Source organism: Notolabrus celidotus, chromosome 9 (assembly GCF_009762535.1).
Source record: "Notolabrus celidotus isolate fNotCel1 chromosome 9, fNotCel1.pri, whole genome shotgun sequence".
NCBI lineage: Eukaryota > Metazoa > Chordata > Actinopteri > Labriformes > Labridae > Notolabrus > Notolabrus celidotus.
This window is the reverse complement of record NC_048280.1, coordinates 8421782-8439347: the sequence shown is the minus strand read 5'-3', so window position 1 is coordinate 8439347 and position 17566 is coordinate 8421782. Positions and strand designations below refer to the sequence as shown.

Here is a 17566-nt window from a genome sequence, read left to right as displayed (position 1 = left end):
TCCCACATTTGTGTTTCTTCTGTCTTTAGCTAAACTTTAGAACATGGTCTTGTTATATCACTGTCACTAATATATTACAGTTACCATGAACAGTTCTGACAAAACTAATCAAGTATTGATTAATAGATTGTTAAAGGGATATTTCAGTGTTTTTGAAGTGGGGTTGTATGAGTTTTAAATAGGGGTGTAACGATTCTTTTTAACGATTCGAGTCGTATCACGATTAAAGGAAGACATTGGTTCATTTAGAAAGATACAAGTCGAAACGATTCAGTGACTTGAAATCGATTCAGTAACTTTTTAGCCAAAAATGTAACCAGTGTGAATGTGAAATAAAGGCCCGAGCCGAGTTTTGTCCTAGTCTCTGACTAAACATGCTTGCGAGGCCTGAGGCTTCTGCAGAGCTGATGTTACCTTGCACTACTGCTGCAGCAATGAAATCCCATGGTGCCTTAGTAGGTGGCTGGATAGATTTGTGGTGTTGCCGTGGTACTTTACTTGACCTTTACATATCCCACGAACAGCGAGCGAATTATTTAGAACATCTCTGTCTCTGCAAAAGCCAAAGTGTTTCCACACACTGGACAATAATCATTATGGTCCAGTGTGTGTGGCTTAATCATTTCTCACTCGCTGGCTTCTCCTCCGCCACCCACCAGGCGATGACGTCACAGACAGACAGGCAGCCTGAATTGAGTAACGTTTAACTTCTTTATCATTAAAAGTGCAAAAAAAAAATCACATCCATTTAAGGTCTACCGTGCTTAAATCCAATGCGTTATATCCTAGTGTTGATACAATCAATTTATTAGATTTTAAAACGATGTTAGATCAATATATGCCGTCCGGAAGGCCAACTTGCCAAGCACAGACAGTAGTTGTACTAGTCACAACAGATGCTGCTCAGCTCAGCCCCTGTAATGAGAAACTGTAGGGAGAAATGGTACGTAAGCTAGGCTACTGTTTGTGCAGACGGGGCCATTTCTGCCACATAATTTGGCAAATTTTGAAGGATTCCAACCCAGGCACTCACCTTGGTTTAGGTGTACGCTCTACTGGGATTTTTTTTCAGCACTTCACTTTGCCGCCAGAAAGCCTATTTGTTTTTGCACTATTTGTGGCCGCAACATAGAAGTACTCCTCCGCCTGACATGAAGTCAGGCACTAGGATCGCATGCTACATCTGCTCAATTTCAAAATAAAACACCATACACGAACTCCCAAGTTGTTTAAAAGATCGTATAGATCAGGAATACTCATTGATAATGGATGTAATTGTTAACAGCTACAAACAGCCACATATCCGTGATCGACAACAACAGAACTTTAAGATGTGAGTCTGGGTCAGAAGGTAACAGGACATGATGTAGAGCAGAATATTAATTTGAAACTCATCTAAACCTGCAAAAAATTAAACTTTACAGTTATGCAGCATACTCAGTATGTAAGTAACAGAATACTATCCAAATGAGCAGAAATTCAACCACAGACAGGCTCTGTAACCTGTTTGTATGTTGCTCTCTGAACCCAGCTGATCCTGGCTGCTCTGAGCCGCGCTACGCTTCAAACACGCTGTCAGACGGAGCAAACCAGTGGCGCTGATGCAACACGGTGCACAAGGTCCCTGTATAAATTGGGGCTCAGATGGACTACAGCCACCATCTGGCGTTAGTATCCAATCACAGCTCGACCTGGAAAAATGTATTTTGAAGGAGAGATAATAGTCGCATGAGCTAGTTGATTTCAATACTTAAAAATCATGACCCATCCCTGCAAAAGAATGTACACATCCTAAAAAACAATGGACGTCCGGTGACCTCTAGAAACAGGCGGCTTGATGAGGTGTGTCAGCGTCAGGAGGGTTACTCTGCTGTCACACTGCTGAGAACGGATGTTATTGTCTGGGGTATATTTCTCAGCTGCATGTAAGCTGAATGCTGGCTCTTCAAAAATGTTTCCTGCCTATCATCCAGCTTTGACTTTTTGCTGTTCATTAGTTGTTTCTGTGGACGATAAATAATCGCTGAGAGGTCATGTCATGCATGATCGTGCAGAAATGTGCTGACTTCAGTCTGCTGACCCTTTCATACGAATGTTCTACTGTTGATGTTTGTGAACAGATTAAACGTCCCCCGTCTGCAACACACATCTGTTAGTTTATTACTTGAGTCAACAGCAACACATCAACGTCACAGCACAGTTGATGAAGCCAGGCGCTCTAATACACACACACAAATACACATACACATACACACACACGTACACACACTCTCTCTCCCATGTCTCACATTTTAACCAGCATCACACTTCACACAGGAAAAGAGTGAACACCAACCAGCTCGCTCGCTCCCAGCCATCTTCCTACCCTTTTGTTACCATGGTAACCAGATATGATGTGTAAAGCAGGTCCTCCTCTCTGCAGGCTGGCGAGTCAGGGGTGTGTGTCTGAGTGTGTAAGCGTGTGTGTGTGTGTGTGTGTGACGGCATTTCCTCCAAGCAGCCTGACGAAATAATCCACGCGGGCCTGTGTGAGAGCAGCCAGACACAAAGCCTGGTGAGGAAATGGAAAATCCTGAGTGGGACACCCCTTATCTCTGATAGACTGTTGGACCCACCCCCCCCCAAATCCAAGTTTGCTGACTTGACAAGGTGTTTCCATAGCAACTCACATCCTCCTGCTTGTATGTTGGCGTGAATCAGTAAGACTCTGCACCCACAGACTGCTCCTCTGCACCTCTTTTGACGCCTGTCGGGGCAACAGCTGGGGCTTGTTGAACCATCATAGCTCGTCCTCAAGTCCACTTAAAGTCTGTGTGTGCGTCTCTGTCTGTCTGTCAGTCAGTCAGCGTTCACACACCCATACAGCTCAGGGCAACAGCAGCCCTTCCTCCCCGTGGAGCTCCACGGTGTGCTGGGAGGAGAAAGTGTTGGAGGAGAACAAAAGACTAACTGCACACCATACTGTTATATTTGCCCTTTTGTTCCGCGCTGAGCTCTACTTACTGACACTTGGGCAGTAAATACTCCATGATTCAACATTGTTTTCTAAATCTTACCACTATCATCTCTCTCTCTTCTGCTCTATCCCTCTTTACAACCCCAACTCAGTCGAGGCAGATGTCTGTCTAACATGAGTCTGGTCCTGCTCGAGGTTTCTGCCTGTTAAAAGAAGTTTTTCCTTGCCGCTGTAACTGGCTAATAGGGACAGGGATTTCAAGCCAAAAATACTACTTGGATAATCATTGGTATCTATTCTACGATTATTTGAATAATCCCCCCCCCAGTTAAAATGTGGCAGTTGCGTTGAAACCAAGCAGCAACCTCCGGTCTCAAACAATGAAGTCCATGCGGAAGTGTTATAAACTTAAATACATCGAGAATCCGCTTGAGGCTGGCTGCAGAAACACTGGAAACCACATAGACATGAATGGGAAAAGATGATCTTTGCAGCATTAATAAACATGTTTACAGCCTGGTTCACAAAACGGCTTGGCTCTATGTAGCTAATCTCTCTATCGGCACACACTGTACGGGGGTGAATTTTTTTCTAACGTGACATTTCTGAAGATATTAAGATTACAAGTTTTTGCCCAAATAAGGACATGACTGACGTGACTCCCGGTCGGGAACACATAGTGCCACCGTGGCTTCAAAACAGCCCTCAGGAACAGATGGGTGACATCACGGATACTACGTCCATATTTTATACAGTCTATGGTTAAAACCAGCAATTAAACCCAAATTAAATAAAATGGTTTACTCTCTGACAGTAAATGTGCCTAAATTAGTCAGTTACAGGTACCTTACAGACTGCTGCTTAAATTCAAACGCAACTTAAAACATGAGCCCATGTGTGCAGACGGATATCAGCGTGTTGGCCGATATCCGATAGTTTATTTTAAAGCCAATATCGGACGATACCAATAATGTGCCGATAATATCGTGCATCCCTAGTGTGTAGTGGTGTGAGATTCAGAAACAGGGAAAATTGCCACTACTGACGCAAATGTTTTCTTCTTCTTCTTTTGCTATTTAATGCGATTAGGAAACAGCTTCAAGACCAAGCGGCAACACCGGAAGTGTTATAAACTGCAATTCATCAAAAATCCACTTGAGGCTGGCTGCAGAAACACCGGAAACCACATAGACATGAGTGGGAAAAAGACGATCTTTGCAGCATTAATTAACATGTTTACAGCCTGGTTCAAAAAACGACGGTTCAGAAGGTATTAAGATTATGAGTTTTTGCCCAAATAAGGACATGACTGACGTGACTCGCCGTCGGGAACACATAGCTATTGGCTAGGAGGCTCACACTACGTCACACTCTGCCTGGTTGAGTTCCGCATTTCCAATATGGCTGCTGCCGTCGATTTGCTTCAAAACAGCTCTCAGGAACAGATGGGTGACGTCATGAACACTACGTCCATATTTTATACAGTCTATGTTCAAGACGCTCTATAGTCACCATCTGATGGGAAAACCATATTACAACCAGGCTCCTGTAAAAACCATGAAAATTTGTACTTTTAAAATGAGAAAATATTCGAAGTAACTCTTGGATTTTTACCAAGTGAACCAATATTAGAATATTTGAAAATCATTGCCCATCCCTACTTGCTAAATGCTGCAAAGTGCTCTGCTCATGGTGGATTGAGATGAGATCAGACTGAGTCCTGTCCTGTAAGATGGACTGGATCTTACCCTGTCTTGATCTTGGGTCTCTGTTAATAATTTAACATAGAGTACAGTCTAGACCTGCTCTGTTTGTGAAGCATCATGAGATAACATTTGTTGTGATTTGGCGCTATATGAATAAAGACTGATTGATGCTACATCATCATTTTGCATATATTTCCTCCATCACAGATCCAGACTGGCTTACTGGTTTATGCTGGAACCAGCATATTCACAGTTTTGTGTGTTGTTACTATGAATGAATGTGTTGGAAGTATTTGGGGGAACTTTGGGCTTGTTGCTGCTTGTGTTTCTTTTCTCTTTGGACAAATCTGCAGATCGCTGCAATACATTTCTTGAGTATTAAACCAAAATGAGATATTAATGATGGTGTAGTATTACTAGTAGGATAACCTGTACAGAGGCGGAGCTGAAGGAGCCTTGATTAGAGATGAAGCTAGTCTGAAGAGAGAGAGAGAATGAATGTAAAATAGCTGCAAGGCTTAAATTCCCTGTACAAACATTAAGCAGCTCAGCAGAACAGCTGCGACTGTCTGAGTGAATCCAATGAGCCAGCAGAACCAGAGCACCATTAGCTTCCTCTCTGTACTCTTCATCCTCTCTTCTCCCTCTTATTTATGACTGTGCTGTTGTTTGCCTGGAAGTAGATTTCCCCTCTTATTGTCGGTGCAGGTCCTGCTGTGACGAGAGCTCTGAATAGCTCTCATTCGTTATATTAACAAGCCTAATCTCTGAGCACTTCCATCACCAATTGGATTAGTCTAGCAGCATGTTACACAGAGCACTGACTTAAACAATATCATGTCTGTACTTGTTCTGGGATGGATTCAGTTGCTACTTGTTGATTGTTTTGAGTAATGAGTAACCCTTAGTAACAGGCCTTAATGTGAGATGGGATCTTAGATGGATTGATGTGAAAGGGGGTTACTCAGCAGTTTTATTATTGTTTGGCAGGTGATCACTCCCACTCTGGCTACAGGGGAAGTATTTTTACTCGATGGGATCATGTGTTGGGCATTTTAAGGAGAAGCGGCTCCTGCTGCGTCTCTTGATTGCATTAAGATAAAGAGAGTGGATTTAAGGGCAGACACCCACTGTGCTGAATGAGAGGTTTAACTTTTGATTAACCTGGGTTGGTTATTTAAAGATACAAGAACCTCCAGACTGTACTACTACAGATCTGGATTAGACTGTCCCGTAATCGATTAATCTCATCCATTTATCCACAACCGATACTGAGTCCACTGATCACTGAGTGTTTCTTTACTGCCTATAGACGAGGAACTTTACCCCTGAACTACGTGCGTTTCAACCAGTGGACCCAGGGCGAAAATTTAGTTCAGGGGTAGATAACCTCTTCCCTAAAAAGCCCATGCTTTTTAAAGTAGTACTTTTCAAAAAGCCCCAGGGCTTTTAGGGGGCGGGGCCTGCAATGCTGAACATGTCTGATTGGTAGATTAACCACAGTGTGTTTATTCCGCCCGTCGTCCACAATAATATCACACACATCTGTCATTCACTTGATTTCTCTTTCTTTCATTTGTTCTATCTTTTTTTGTATGTGTGTGTACTTTTCAAAGGAAGAAGCTGTGATTCTCTTAATTGAGCGGCTTGTAACTGTAGTCTTCTCTCAGCCCACCCCGAATGCGTCTCTCCCGGTGTTCCGGTTTTAAAAGTGACCCTGTAAACTGGAGACCTTCAGCTGAATGTAACAGTGTTTGTGGAGTTTACACAGCTGTTGAAACACAGAGGGAGTTTTAAGATTCAATATCCTCATCAGATATTTAATGATCGTCTAAAGACGTTTATGAGGGATGCATCCGGCAGAAAGTTGGCAGTTAACTGGGTCGCTGTTGAAACCAAAACACCGGTCGATTTCTGCCACGGCCTTTTGAGTTCAAAAGGATTTTAAAGCCGCGTTGAAACATCTTTGCTACTCCCGTTTATCCCCTCTCACGTGTTGATTCAGTGAATCCATCTGTGATGAAATATAGAACCATCTAAAACAGTGCAAGCTGAGTCTCTTCATGATAACAGGCTAACTGTTGTGGTGTTCATAATGATACCTGCCTGTCTGTCTGCTTCTATGGTGTCATCTGTGATGAATGGCATTTGTCTTTGTTTTACTGCCCTCTACTGGTCTGGTGGTGTAGTGCGTTTACTTTTCATTTTCTCCTTACGTCATTGGCTTGATTTGCGCAATCTTCCTGTGGCTTCAGCCCGCAGTCGATACGCAGACAACAAAGGGGGCACAGAACCTTTTAGTTCAGGGTAAAGTAGTTCTGGGGGCTGAAAGACCCCGTAAATCTTGGTCGAAATGCACCTTATGGTTGTTCTTTAAAGGCCCTGAGATGTACTTGAAATAGGGATGTAAGGATATAAGACGCTAAAAAATTGGTGCAAAGAAGGGTGGATTAAAATCGATTCAACAAAATTTACATTGCAATATTAATTTGAAACAGTAGAAGACACCATCTGCATTTCCTTCCGCTTGTTCAACATCATTAAGTCTCTTACGCTGCTCTCGTCACTCGCTGAGTCCAGCATAACAGACATGGCGGCAGCCGGTGAAGACTGAGCAGTTTAGGATGCACCTTCAACGATTGGCTTCAAAACAGCACCCAGGAACAGATGGGTGACGTCACGGATACTACGTCCATATTTTATACAGTCTATGATCATGAACCAAAATTTGGAACTCAAATCAAATTGTGGGTTGAGTGTATCCTTACATCCCCAACTTGAAACATATAAGTGTTTGTTTTTTTTTTACTTTATTTTTGTTGTTTTGTAACAAATATTTTACAAACAGTACTGAAAACATAAGACAGACAGGGTCATCGTGAGTGAGGTAAATGTTCTACATAATATACCATAATAAGGGACAGAGAGGAGAAAAAAAACAAAAACAAAGTGGGGTGGCGAGCTGTGTTATTCAACAGCATGAATGTCTAGTTCCTAAGTGTCCAATAATTTCTTTAGAATCCTTAAGGTCCTGTTAGTTCAAGATTGTCCACAGGAGGCATAAACAAGGACTTCTCCACAGCAGAACTTATGAAACATAGACATCAGTGATGTTGGGGATTCTTTCTTCAGCCGTTTCCTGGTTATGGCTTTTTTACTTCCAGCTGATAGTATTTGTAATAAATACCTGTCCTGCCCTTTCAGCCCAGTTGGAACATTTTAACTGAAGTTAAAATCAAGCTCTGATCGCATTCACTACATCTACCAAATAAAAGGTGATTTTAGGACAATCCCAAAATATGTGAAAATGAGAAACAGATTAGTGTTTTATATTCTCTATATGTCCTCCAAACATATTTGATGGATGTTAAAAACAAACATTTTAAATGCAGCCCCATCGACCAGTTTTACACATCAAAGTTTGTTTATCGATCTCGGGATGAGGCTGCAGCTTTGGATTTAGGGACTCCAAAGGGAGCTGAACAAAACTGAATAAACTGGATAGTCAGTGAGGGGATACTTAAAATGTTAAATAAACGTATTGCACTTAAATATGCTTTTTTTTTTTTTTTTTTTAGCATAATCTGTAGTGCTCATGGGAATAAAGAGTAAACATGTAGCATCAAATAACTTCCACATAGAAGCTCCTCTGTTTGTCCTGTTTGGTTGAGTCTGCATTAGATTGCAGTCGAAGCTTCTTTGCCTCCAGCTTTGATGTTAATCACATTGGAACCTGGGTAAAAAAAATCCAATGAAATTGAATCATTCTGTGTTCTCTCCCCCCTCACACAGAGCGCTCACATGCCCATGATCGATGCCCTGATGATGGCGTACACGGTGGAGATGATCAGCATCGAGAAAGTGGTGGCTTCTGTCAAACGCTTCTCCACCTTCAGTGCCTCCAAGGAGCTGCCCTTTGACATGGAGGACGCTATGGTCTTCTGGATCAACAAGGTGAACAAAACAACAACTTACAGAGTCAAAAACATGTAGAGAAACACAGCAGCACATGTTCTTAACTTCTCCCTGATTTAAGCCTATTTATTCTCTAAATCTCTGGCTAATTATAATCTTAACTGTCAAATCAGCACAAGGTAGAGCAACCACTGACAACAGAAGGGGTTGTTTTCTTGAAGCCTGCATGTCAGTGCTGCTCATAGGAGCCGACAGATAGTAGTGGTGTGGATCTGCTGCACACTTAAGAGGCATCGGCTCATGTTGCACTCATCTTTCAAAGCCTGAGGCAGCGAAAGCCATGACTCAGTGTGTCCATAAATCATCCTAATGTCCAACACCAGCACTGTCTGAGAGGAGGAAGGTGCCACTTGCTGATGGGCATTCTGTATCATTCCCCACCTCAGTGGTTGAAAGTGTATATATACTAAATATGTTAGTATTTATGGTTATGTGTAATAATTATTTGGCCTTTAAATGTCAGAGCAGTGAAACGTTTTGACACAAAGATCAAAGAGTCTGCAATGTTTGGCCCTTTTGTTGGATTAAGGATTTGAAAATTGAATATATCAGTATTATTTCAGGCACTTGACTAATCACACTCAAGGCACTGAAAGATGATAGTAATTATGTATATATTTTTACATGCAACTCTTCAGGAAGCAACATTTGAAACGTTATATAAATGAAAGGCTGGTGACCACGATAAAAGAAAAGGTAGTTTTCCGAGGTGGACTTCCCCCAGAGGACACAGATTTATCTGCCAATCATTTGGGTGACTTCCTCTCTGTACACGTTTTCATGTGGATATCAAACGACTGCAGACAGAGAAATAAAAACAGAGCTAAGGATACATGAAAGGGAGATGTCATTGCACGTAGTAGTGCCTCCTTGAATAATCATTCCATGAAGAATCGGTCTTAAGTTTGAAGCTGAAACTAACTTGCCCCCAGAACATGAAACACTCTTTCCCCTACAACTACTCTGACTAGAATGAGACATGTTTGCTGTGAGGGAGAGCTGTCATGTCTGTGCACAAACACAAACACAAACACAAACACAAACACAAGACAGGGAAAAACAGTTAAAACATGACAGCCTTTCTTGGAAGGTAAGGACAAAGCTAAAAGACTAACATCACCATCCTGTTAAACTTACGCAGATTTACAGAGTTAATGTTACTACAGATGATGTAAACATCACTGAGTTATCTGCATACCCTGGGCCTGTATGCACGTCCAGCCATTAGCGATGAAAACGGGCTGTTTGTACTAATGGTGTAAAAAAATGGATTAGCGGTATGCATGAGCCAGGTTAACACCCCAACAAAGCATTATATTTAATGATGGTAGACCCCACTATTACAAGTGCTAACAGCAGGATTACCACACCTGTCCACTCTGTAGTGCACGCCAAATCATAACCATGTAAATTAAATTACTTCTGTAGATTATTTGACATGAATGAATTAGAACATAAGTCTTAGGTAACCTACCAGCAAAACCGTGAAGTGAATCCTTCCCAAACAACACCGTTAACAAGTCCTCATCCTTCAATGAGGGGACAGGTGGTCCTCCACCTGGACCACGTTGGTGGCAGTGCTTGTTGAACAAAGCCGCTTTCATGTTGCTTATTTTATTTTTTAGGTCTTCTACTGTGCGAAATAGAAACACCACACGCATTTACCCGTTCAAGATCTGAAGCCAAACTTTCCCTTTCTCCTTATTTGTCATCTTTGACGATTGACTTGCTGATAATAGCTGTTCATTCTAAATTCTTCTTTTCTTCCTCTGAAATATATTTTTTTCTAGATCTTCTCTCAGTCACACCGGTACCGCTCACCATGTTTATTGTTGTTATGTTTATAAGCCATGAGCAATTCAAATTTGTTGGATTGGGGTTTTCCAGGAAGTTCCCTGGTGCAATTAGTTAATTAGTTAATTGGCCAATTATTTGCAGTCGTGCATGCGGCTAATGCTACGGCCAAATGGGCCGTTCCATAATGGTACGTTAAGACTAATGGTCCCGTTTGTGTAATGGCTGGACGTGCATACGGGCCCAGGTTTCTTTGAGAAACCCTGTTTCCTGACTCAGTACTGACTTCCTGTATGTGTCATGCTTCATTTTGCAGGTTAATATGAAGATGAGGGAGATGACAGAAAGGGAGCACAAAGTCAAGCACCACCCTCTCGAGTCCCCCAGCCACCAAAAGGTAAAGCCTCTCAGAGTCTCCTCAAGCTTCTCTCTTTACAGGAGAAAAGTCCAAAACACCAGGATTCTTGGTATTCAGCAGGTTTACACCAGTAACACCTTATTTGTGGCTTCAGGGAACTTCACACTAAGTCTTTATCCAGGAGGATAAACATCTTTATCAAGCAAGAACTTGGTTCAAGACAACAAAAGGGATCTTTTGTTTTGATAAGGAATATGTCACCTTGATGGCATTTTGGACTTACTCTGACCCTGCTCTCTTTTTCTCTGTGTAACCCGGAAGCAGATCCAATCCTTTTGTCTCTGACCTCTGACCTGTTAATTTTTCTGCTCCTGTTCCTCATCTGTCCCTCCTCCCCTCTCTTGTCCCTGCAAACTGGATAGTCTCCCTCCAAATGGTATTGGAAGCTTGTCCCTGTAAGTTGGATGCCAGCCCCCCGTAACCCCCTTTAACCCCATTTTCTCCCCCCTCTCCCCCTTGCACGCGTAGTTCTGTGTTGATGTGCGTGCACACTCCACCATGGCTCATTCAAGCTCATTCTGTGCTGCTTGTAGCCAGCGTGTCAGCGAGGGGGAGAAAGCTCACTCTTCTTTTTATTCATTCTGTATCACACAGGTGTAAGGGTATTACTCTGACTCTGTATGAAGTGCTCTAAAGATATTGTCATAACTACTCAATGTGTGCTATCTCATTTCAAGCTGAAGTAGACCGTGTGTATTGGCTGTGCGTGCGTGTGGTATTTGCTTGCCCAGTGAGAATAGGAGCAAATCCATACCCACACCTCTCCTCTGCTTTGCAGTCCCATCACTGGACACCACCTCTCACTGATCTGCTTTGTCATCCTTCCCTCCGGTCTCTTACTTCTGCTCTCTCTTACACACACACACACACACGCACACACACACTGTTTCCACGGTGCCCACAGTCTCCTCTGACAGTATCTTTGCTTTGTTTGTGTATGTGTGTGTCAGCCTGATGTCATGCACAAGCTGGCCCACAGCATGCTGGAGCCAGAGGAGCTCTCCAAATGGGTACAGAGTTTCCTCTTAGCCAGGAGGAGTCCCCTAACGTACTACTGTGGTAGAAGAGCTCCTTGAGTTTGTTTGATAGTCTCACCTGTGACTTGTGAAATCTGTTTCAGAATCCTTGGCCCTGCACTGTTGAGTGACCCCCCCACACACACACGCCCCCACACAGTACATGCATCAGAGTAAATGTCCTGAAAATTGCACATGTCCTTGTTTGCAGCAGAAGGTTTTGATTGCTACTATAAATGTACAGGAATTCTATTGTTTTGTTGTTTGCGTCTATAGCTTCTCCATTCTGGCTAATACTTAAAATAAATTTTTATTGAGAGCTGAAGAGTCAATGAACATTTGACAGGTATGATTTAAATATTAATGACAAAAATAGATCAAAATAGTTCTATTTTATGCTTAAAAATCAACTTCTAATGCGCTCCAATGTTACGTTGTTTTGGTATCTTTTAACTTTTTCTCATCAAGGGACCAACAGACAAACATCACACAAATACATGTAGTGTTGGGCGATATTGAAAAATATGTTATCACGGTAAAATATTTCGATATTTGATTTGATATCTATATCGATAATTATCACAATAAATATTATTTAATTTAAATTTAAAGGAAGATTTTTGGTCCTGAGTGAAAGTTGAAGATACAAGACAGTTTGTCAGTTTGTATCTGGATTTAGTTTTCTGATAAACTTCTTGAATCAATCATTTATGACGGTGCTAAAAGGAAGCAGGTCTTTTATGTAAAATTATATTTTTGTGAAGTTTTAGTTTGTACATTCTTATTTTTCTCAGATTGAGGTTATTTCCAAAATTTAAATAAAGTTAACAACAAATATATAAAATCTTGTTCTGTGTATCAGTTTAGTTGAGTATTGTTTTGAGTTGTGCACTCCCCTTTAAGATTACTAAGGGTTACAGGCAGGATAATGTTGTTTCCCACAGTGCAGTGAATGCATCACGTTTATTCAGTGTGTTAAGTTGTACTACGGTGGACATTAAACGTGTTTGAAATGTACAGCAGAAGTTGTCTCTGTGCGCTTCCTTTACTCACATCCTGAAAGTTGATTTAATGAAGTGCATTAAGTTAATAGTTAAAGCAGAGTCAGCACGTTGTCAGACTGTCAGTTCATTTAAATATCAAATTTTTATAGGACATTTTTTATATTCTTATTTAAAATTATATCAAGACAATTATCGTTATCAAATTATCGCCCAGCACTAAATACATATACATGCAACAGCTGCGGCTTTACTGCAAGCATCTTCACATCTTGATACCAGAGAAACTGCAGCGCTGAATGAATCATTATTTCCAAAACACTTTCATTACCTGTCGTTAGACCTTAGACTGTCACTTTGATTACTCATTACAGCTGTTTCCCCGGCGTGCGGTGAATATCTGTAAATCATGTTACAGCAGTTTTTCCAGTCAGTGCAGTGTGCTCTGGCATTGTGTGCAGGTCTACAGTTCATCTACTCTTTGAGGATGTACATGCCTATTAAAATGATTCATGCAGATCACTGAAGTCTGTTGTGTTTGGTTAATATGCCCTTGTTCAATTTGATTAATGATGTGTGGAAACTGAGATAAATGCTACGAATGCCCCGACTTATCAGCTGTATGTCTCTCTAAAACGAATGCAGCTGGGGTGAGTGAGTTTCTCTGCTAACCTCACACTCATTCCATTAAGTGGGCCAGTGATTACCCCAGTTTCCCTCTCAGTCAGACGGCCCATGTAGCTTACTTTGACTCCATTGCTAACTGCCCTCACTCTAAAGCCTGAAGAAGGCTGACCATCCACTCTGTGTTGTTCATAACACCTCCACCTCCATTTACTCATACGTAGCGCATTCTTCAGGGTTCTCCCCTAAATTGCAGAATAAAGTGCCGTCAGTCTGCACCGTTATCTTTTCAAAATCAAAGTAATCAGTGAAAGAGGAGTATTGGCTTTAAAATGTGAAAACTCCTGGGGAGAACCTTGATGTGATAGCCAATAGCATACAGTGGAGCTGAAACATCCCTGATCAATATATGCTTGACTAGTTCAGAAGTAGATCCCACACAGAGAGCTTTACTTGTGAACCTGGTCACTGCATTTAGGATGTTTTATGACGTGTGTATCGGTGGTCGTACCATGGTTGTGTGTTGTTGCCGTGGCTGTACTTCCTGATTCTGATTGTCTTCTCATTGAACCCTCGTCCTCTCCCCCTGCTGGTTAGGTGCGCTATCGAAGGGAGCACGCATCAGGCCGACAGCTGCCCTTCTTCCCACTGCTGGAAGACCTGATGAGAGATGTTTGTGACGGAGCCGCAATGCTCGCCGTGGTCCACTACTACTGCCCAGACCTCATGAAGCTGGAAGGTATGCACATGTCTGAGTGTCCGAGTTTTTTTTTAATTCTTTATTTTTGTTATTGGACAGCAGTTTGTTATTACAGAGCATTGACATATAAAAGAGATAATCATGTTAATTTCCTCTGCAATCCTCCTTTTATTGGAACTAAATACGACCTGGGGGAGACAATGTGTATACATTAGAGTAGGGGTTCCCAAAGTGGGGGTCGGGACCCCCTTGGGGGTCGCAAGATACAAATAGGGGGGATGCAAGATGTCTTCTAGAATGTTTCTTTTTTAAATTATCTGAAAATAGTTCATTTTACCAATTATAGTAAAAAATATCCACAAAAATAGTAGCTAAACTTACCAGAGGCACAGGAAACACAGCCACATGCTCATATAGGTAGGCTCATTTTCTGCAGACCAGCTAAATTAAGCCACATCAAATCACATCGAGGGACAGTGGGGGTCGCAAGTCTTTGGCACCTGTATTTTGGAGGTCACAGGCAGAAAAGTTTGGGAAACTCTGCATTAGAGTGAGCAAGAAGCATTTCAGGCAGAGATAAGTGACAGAAAATCACACATAAAAAAACAACAACTAACAAACAAACATGCAATTAGCTAAGACAAGACAGCACCACCGGGAATGGTATCATCCACAAAACCTGTCTGTAGGGGTTTTACATAGTTAGTCCACTTGGTCCAGAGTTTAATAAATACATCCTTCTGAAGTCGTAAACAGAAAGTAATCCTTTCCATAACATAAATATAATTTACTATATTAATCTACTCCTGTATTGTGGGAGGTTCAGAAAGCAACCAGCGCCTCATACTGGCTTTTTTACAAGCACAACTCAAAATGCCAAACAGGTAGAGTTTTATCTTATCTTATATCTGATCAAATCTAATTTGGTATCAACAAATTACCCTTTTTCTCCTGTTACTCTTTAACATATCCTGTGGTTTCTTTATCATAGATCCCTTATAAAGTTTAGAAATTACACCATTTATTTGAACCCTTTTGGTAAGCACTTGTAAATAGTCTCAAAACTGGATCATCAAAGTCTGTTTTATTTCTTATGTTATGTCCAAAATGACTACGTACTTGAAGGTATCTCTGAAAATCAGATTTTTCCAAGTGTCCAAGTTTAATCGCTCTTAATCATAAGTTGACCTCAAGAGTCCTGTTGCAGTCAGCATCAACCTTCTTTTGCTCACACATTGAATTTAATATCCATGTGTGATTCTATTTATGGTGCCTGCACATGACGTACTGTCCCAGTCAAGTCAGTGTGACATTTATAGCCAGCGGGTCATTGAGTTGTACTCTGATGTGTCCTGCTCTCTGCCTGTCTGATCAGATATTTGCCTGAAGGAAGTGCCCTCCATCGCTGATAGCCTTTACAACATTCAGCTACTCAGAGAGTTCGCCAACGAGTATCTGAATAAGAGTTTCTATCTAACCACGGAGGACATGCTCTACTCACCGCTGGTGCTTAAGGTACAAAAATACAACACTGTGTTTTCATAAGCAGAACATAAACACAACATAAGTTAGGGTCTGTCATTCATGGAGTTTTCATAAGCATTAGGTCAATCCAAAGTGTGAATTGAAGTCTCATTACCATGTTTCCTGTACTCTCTGTTTAGCACAATGTGATGGTGTTCATTGCTGAGCTCTTCTGGTGGTTTGAGACGGTCAAGCCGGAGTTTGTCCAGCCTAGAGATCTCCAAGAGTTCAAAGATGGTAACTCCTCCTCTCTCCCTCCTTCTCTGTTTTCTTCTGTCTCTTATCACTCTAACTGTGATGTGATTTCTCACTGTTACTTTAAATGTTTACATTGAACACTAAAGAATGTTAGCTTGTCAAGATCGGGATCAGGGTTAACTTTGGCTTTGAGTAGCAGGGGGGAACACGAGTGGTGTGAGGTGAAACTGAGTTGCTTATCAGATCAAATGTTTGGGATGTGAGCAGTTTGCCTCTCAAGGGTAGTGTAGAAAAAAAATAGGAATGGCTCCCAAACTTTCTATGTCATATCTTGGGAACCAAAGTTGAAGATAGGCACAATTTCTGAGCAAAACTCTAGTCAGAAGTTTCTGTTCATATGTCAGATGTTTGTTTTTTGATTAGGGAAGTACATTTTAAGTATTCTAAATGATCGATCTTTGGAAATGTTAACAATCAATTATTGATGAATCAATAAAAAAACACTGAGTTATCTTATGTCAAAAACAATGCCAAATATGTTGTTTTTCCCCTAAATTATATTTTCCATAGCAGCAAAATGCATATAACGGACGGTATTGAATACGGATACAACATGTCTTACACTGATTATCAACAATCAGGCTCATAAAAATATTCTCCGAGGACATAGTCTTATAAAGTGAAGGCTCATACTACTAATTGTGTTTTTGCTGCAACAAGATAACTGAACAGAAAAGTACTTCAGACTCAAGGTATTCAGTTTTTTGCCTACTCGTTCTTAATTGGAAAATAAACATGTGTATTTGGTCAGGTGTCAGCCGGGAGCGCATCCAAGTCATAATCAGTCCGGATGCAGAAATGCAATTCCCAGCAGTCTGTTGGCTTTGTATCTAAGGGTGGGGAAATGTCCTGTTTAAGTTGTCAACCTTTGTGTCTGTGTCTGTGTCTGTGTTGGCAGCAGTTGCGTATTGATCCTCTTTAAAAAGTACATGTGGAATCATGGTCACAGCCGCCAGCTAAGACATATGCTTTAAACTTAAAACACCTCCCTGATAGCTGAGAGTAATATGAGACCACATGATGTTTGTTCCATGTGACGGAAAATTGAAAACAGAAATGTGTGTTTCGAGTAAATTCTTAACAATCAATTGATCGATACTCGATTAATTGATTACATCCCTAGTTTTGATTTATGTCCTAAAAATACAAAATTCAAGCCAATGCCTCTGGTTGAGCATTTCCCCCAGACATCAAGCATCAGTCTCTTTACATCCTGACATAATCAACCCCTCTGTTCTCCTCAGCTCGAGCTGCAGCTCAGCCTAAGAGTGCCCGTCCATCAGTGCCTATTTCCAACGCCACCAAGCGCAGCTTCCTGGTCAGCCCTGGTGCGGCTGATAACCAGAGCAGCCCTGAAGTCTGTAACAGGTACTTCCTGCACCCAGAAGAAACTGATCCCCTGTAAGTCTTCACTCGCTTTCCTTTTCATTCCACTCATCACAGTGCTGTCCAAAAGTAGCCCTTTAAGGGTGGGTCAATATGCTCACGTGCCTTCCACCTCCAGCCCTCTTGTCTTCCTCCTCACCCAACTCTATGACAAAGTGCACACAGTTACACTATAAAATGCTCATTTTGGCAGTGTGTGCATCGTTAG

General features: G+C 41.5%; 1 protein-coding gene across 5 annotated transcripts in view; it reads left to right on the top strand.

Moving 5' to 3' along the window:
• Positions 1-17566, top strand: part of camsap1b (calmodulin regulated spectrin-associated protein 1b) — a 36556-nt gene that overhangs the window by 11325 nt on the left and 7665 nt on the right. For 4 of the 5 annotated variants that reach the window (XM_034691416.1, XM_034691415.1, XM_034691417.1 and 1 more), the window contains 6 exons: positions 8455-8616; positions 10748-10828; positions 14088-14229; positions 15566-15705; positions 15855-15951; positions 17217-17373. In XM_034691416.1, the coding sequence (XP_034547307.1) occupies positions 8455-8616; positions 10748-10828; positions 14088-14229; positions 15566-15705; positions 15855-15951; positions 17217-17373 (779 nt within the window). The remainder of the gene's footprint in view (positions 1-8454; positions 8617-10747; positions 10829-14087; positions 14230-15565; positions 15706-15854; positions 15952-17216; positions 17374-17566) is intronic. The other variant, XM_034691418.1, reaches the window with a different exon arrangement.